Raw genomic sequence first — 5,094 nt, forward strand, 5'->3', positions numbered from 1 at the left:
TAAGTATTGATTAGGTAGAAGTCAGGCACACTTTAACTGAACTCCTAATTAAGTTTCAGTGTAGTTTTGCCTGCTGGTTCTGGACCTGCAGTCTCACAGCAACTCAATTATTGTTATCTTTCAAACCAAACCACAAAAACATTTGCATTTGAAAATCAGGTCATTGTGTGCCTGTCAAACAATCAGCTGGGCAGTTTTCCGATTTCTTTTCTGAAATATGAAATAGGCTTGCAGCAGCAAAAATGCGGGGGAAAGCTACTCCTAAAAAAGCCTCACCCAGGGGCGCACAGGGCAACGCTAACATCAACATTAAAGCCAGAGAAAAGACACATTTGAAGGTGTTAAAACAAATAGGGAGACCGACTAAAACTCCGACTGGGAAAGGACTCGGGAAAGCAGGAGCCAAGCGTTTGGGCCGACTATTGAAACGAGCCATCCAGGTCCAGGAGGAGGTCAGCGCGAAGGGGAAAGTGTCTTCTCTGCCGAGTGAGTGGCGGCTAACGGGATGCTAACTTAGCTACGTGTTTTAGCTGTTAGCTAGCTAGCTATTCAAAGCAATATTTAAACTTAATTAATAATATATGTACAGATAATATATGTTTTTATCTTGTGGTTTTTAGTCAAGTCTTTTTTGTTACTATTCCAACTTGCTCCAGCCAACGTTTAGCCGAGCTGGTAATGTCATTGTTATTGTTAGACTTTATTTACCCTGGGGTCAGGACGTCATAGGCGGATGAGGCGTTGCTAGGAAACTAATTTTTATATTTTTTTAATCAATAAATAGAGAAATTAAATCAAGTGCATTATCAAGTATACAGTTAATATCATTAATTTTACTATATTATATTATATTATAATTTTATTTTATCTACATAAGCGTATTTGCTGCCACACCAGAAAAATAAAAAAATGATCACTATCATATTATAACATGAAAAGTTTATTCTAACAAGGCGTTTCTCACATTATAACAAGATATTTTCTCATTATTACGATATGCAAACTTTTTTGTTTCATAAAAAATAAAAATAAACCACTGCACACTGGAATTACTAATAAATCACAGTGAAGTTATTCCTGTGTGTGTTGGTTCATTTTGATGTTTTACTACTACAACCTGACTGTTGTTGGAAGTGCATGGGGAGTTTTGTTTACAAGAAACTTTTGTTGTTATAAATAGCATTACATACTATTTATCTTGTTATAATGTGAAACGTTTCATGTTATAAGGTGATAACTCTACATTGTTAGAACAAAATGTTTTCATGTTATAACTTGATATGTACTAAAAACATTAAAGTATATTGTAATACAATACAATTCACTTTATAAGGGAATACTGATCCTATTTTTTTTCTGGCGTGGCAGCAATATGCTACCGTATTATTATACTATATTATTCATTGACACTTTCTGTACATTTTAATTCCTAACATGAAGGTCTAGCTGCTGTTTCAAAGCTCTCTCTGTACCAACAAGAATGCAATTCTAGGCAAAGATGCTGAAACCTGTATGTATTTAAAATTGACCTAATAGTGGTCAAATTTAAATATATTCAGTCTACTTATAAAACTTATAAAATACCAACAATGTGATGTTTATTTAAAATTGTAGAATTTTGCCAACTCATCCATATTACTACAAAATAAACAGCTACAATAAAATAGAATTATATAGATGATAGTCTTGACTGACTTTACTACTTTTACATTTATATTAGACTATATGTTAATATTTACCCTATCTTAAGATGCAGATTCTGTATTCTTGTATCCTCTATTTAATTTATTATATTTTTTTCTGGTCTTTATTGATCTTTCAGAGACTCCTGTTCGCCTTTTCAAGCATCAGATTAAAAGTGGGGTCGAGAATGCACCCAAGACAAACACTGCAAGGCCCGCCTCGCCTCAGGTCTCCCAGCTCATCCTCAGTGTGGTCTCTCAATGCAAACACCGAGGTGGCATGTCTATGGCCGAGCTCAAGCAGACGCTGGCTGCTGAGGGCTACAATGTCACCAAGAACAGCAGGAAGGTGAACGTGGTGACTAAAAGGCTGGTTAACAATGAGGCACTTGTACGAACTACAAGAAGTATATCATTCAGACTCAACAATAAGGTAAAGAACCTATGCCTGTATAATTTGGTAACCTGTACATTTGGGCTTGGGATTTATGAGCAGCAGTGTTCTTCCCTATGTGGTGCGGTGTTGACTTGATATTTATATTTAAATGTACAAGTTTGTCTTGTCAACAGTAATTTAAAAATTACTTGTAATAATTCATTTTTAATCCTTCCTACAAAAATCAGAAACAGACAGACACAAAGCAAGTAAAACCAAAAGATGTGAAGCTGATCAAAACAGCCATCAAATCCTCCAAAGAAGCCGAAAAGTCACAGAGACAAGCCAGAAAGACTCCCGAACCAAAAAGCGAGACTCCCAAACCAGCAGCCAGATCGCACAAGCCAACCGGCACAACTCATAAAGCTGTTACCGGATCGCACAAGCCAACCGGCACAAGATCGCACAAGCCAACCGGCACAAACGCACTAAAGGTTACCGATGCGCAGCAAGCCAACGCGGCGCGAGCGAACTGCATAAAGCCTTTTAGCCGTGGACGCACAAGCCAACCGGGCACAAACTCATAAAGCCTGTAACCGGGGATCGCCACAACGCCGAACCCGGCACAACTCATGAAGCTTTACCGGATCGCCACAAGCCAACCGGCACAAGCTCGTAAAGCTGTTGACCGGACGCACAAAGCCAACCGGCACACTGCATTGAAAGCGCTTGACCGGATGTCGCACAAGCCCAGACCGTCACAATTCATGAAGCTGTTACCGGATCGCACAAGCCAACCGGCACAACTCATAAAGCTGTTACCGGATCGCACAAGCCAACAGGCACAACTCGTAAAGCAGTAACTAGGTCACAAAAACCAACCAGCAAAACTCGCAAAGCTGCAGCCAAATCGCACAAACCAATAAGGAAGACAGCCAAACCAAGAAGAAAATCACCAAAGCCAGCAGGGAAGAAACGCAGATCTGCAACAAACCAAACCGTACGGGTTCGAAAGGCACCAAGGAAGGCCCAAACGGCTCGGAGACGTCGACCAAAGCAAAACCAACAGCCGTATAAAACATCCCGGAAAAGACAGTCACCAAGATGGAGGCTTCCAACAATAAGACAAAGAATGAGAACTCGGCGACGCCCGGTTACCAGGAGAGCAGCTTACCACTATTAAAATAAGCATTCAGAGTAATTTATGGTGAGCAGTAATAAACTCAAACCTCTCTCACAACCTGACCTCGTATATTCTCTTTTGATGCATCAACCATGTTGAAAACGTATTTTCTGCCATCTTATTTTCATTTTACACTAACACGGTCTCAGGGAAACTCATGTACTTTATTATCTCATAGTATTCAGTCTCCACTGTGCATCTTATTTCCTTCTGTGAACTCTTCTCTGTTGATATGAAACAAAGTCACTCATTATTTGGTCATATGTTTTAATGTAACTGTATTGTGTGATAATCCAAAACTTGATAATTGGTGCAACTGATAATGGTACAAAAAACAGTCTTATACATGAAAAAGGGAAACTGGGTATAGAAACATATGTATATTCCAAATCACACAAGTATACACATACAGTGTATAACAGGATACATGTCTGTAGTCCACGTTGCATCACTGGTGAAATGGACATTCGGCCCAACGTTTCCGTTAAATATCCATTCCTAGTCCATTAAAAAATTGTCCATGTACTCTACTGTCTCTGCCTGGTCAACATCAGTAGTTCACTGAGTGTTTGTCACAGGACACCCCACACCTCCTCGAAGGCAGAGCACATCTTGGCACAGGTCAGTGCAGCAGAGAGGGGGTAGTTACTGATGGACACGGTCTTCTCTGTGTAGTCCACGTTTACCTATTGAAGACAAGGAGATCAGTAACTCAGATATTTGACGCTGAAAGTAGTGACTCGGCGATCGCCATCTAGAGCCTTTTCTCACCGCTCCGTGTGCAAATGCTCCAATCACCACTGCAGCCGGTCCCTCTGGCACCAAAGTCCGGGGGCAGACAGCCTCTCCGGAAGAGAACGAGGTGGCCATGCGGGGGCAGCCAGGAGGCAGGTGGTCAGACACTGGGTTTTTAATCATCCTCAGAAGCTTCTGAGGACCATCGGCAGCCCGGACGCTCAGCTTGTGCAGCAGCTGAACTAAGATGGAAGAAGAGAAGAGAGGATAATCAGCTAAGGAGAGGAGGAGTTTAGGATATATGTAACCATAACACAGCTGACTGCACAGAGACCAACTAAACTTATATAGAGTTTATACACAGACAGTATTCAACACTGGTTACCCATAAGGCCACAGAAGCGACTGAATGTTCTTGGGATGCGGGTCTGTGGGTTGATCTCTATTAATGCGTTTTTCTCTGTGTGGATGTAAACCTGCAACAGGCCTGCCCTGTTCAGTGGACTGTCCATCAACATGAGCAGACACTGGGAAGAAGGAAATCAGACATTCAGGTTAAAGGTTATTTATGCAGCCCTTTATTACGTGAAGACTTGAAAAGTTACAGAACAATAAGCCCAATGTGGTTTTTGATGATAGTTTTCATACATGCTTGATGTAATTACAGTAGTTATTTTGCTAGTTTGACTTTTGTTTCAGTGAAAAATAAGACTATGTTATACAATTGGACAAAACTGGCAGTAGCTTTAAAGCTGATACAGATTCAAAAACAGACAATATTGACATTATATGACGTTGGTACAGCCCTAACAGACTCAACAGCACCATGAAAATTAAAATTCACTGCAGGTATCAAGAATGACTTCAAGACCAAGACGATATTCTTTAAGGTGGACGTCTAGAGTTTAAACAAAATGCTGAGATAAATACAGTTTTGATAAGGATCCCTGACATTATGTTATTAAAGTCAGCACTCTCTGGTGGACAAACGATATACTGGTGCTACTGTTTATATAGTTATACAAAAGTGCACAGGAAGTTATTTTTGTGCTGACATACTTACTGTTACCAAAGACAGATGAGCTCAAATAATGACATAATGCCACTATATATCTATC

General features: G+C 40.2%; 2 protein-coding genes across 2 annotated transcripts; one reads left to right on the forward strand and one right to left on the reverse strand.

Moving 5' to 3' along the window:
• The first annotated feature begins 149 nt into the window (after nucleotides 1–149).
• LOC118335763 (histone H1-like) lies at nucleotides 150–2,645 on the forward strand. The gene is made up of 3 exons (XM_035672189.1): nucleotides 150–486; nucleotides 1,823–2,115; nucleotides 2,307–2,645. Exons 1-3 carry the CDS (start codon nucleotides 243–245, stop codon nucleotides 2,643–2,645), a joined length of 876 nt encoding a protein of 291 aa, XP_035528082.1. The 5' UTR covers nucleotides 150–242.
• Nucleotides 2,646–3,494: 849 nt separating this feature from the next.
• Nucleotides 3,495–4,503, reverse strand: emg1 (EMG1 N1-specific pseudouridine methyltransferase; the record flags this gene model as incomplete). The annotated part of the gene is given in 3 exon segments (XM_035672702.1): nucleotides 3,495–3,927; nucleotides 4,013–4,218; nucleotides 4,362–4,503. Coding segments are annotated over 3 exon segments (462 nt in total), but the record flags the coding sequence as incomplete, so codon positions are not given.
• Nucleotides 4,504–5,094: the final 591 nt, after the last annotated feature.

Source organism: Morone saxatilis, unplaced genomic scaffold (genome assembly GCF_004916995.1).
Source record: "Morone saxatilis isolate NCDOM2014 unplaced genomic scaffold, NCSU_SB_2.0 Contig24, whole genome shotgun sequence".
In the NCBI taxonomy this organism is placed as follows: Eukaryota; Metazoa; Chordata; class Actinopteri; family Moronidae; genus Morone; species Morone saxatilis.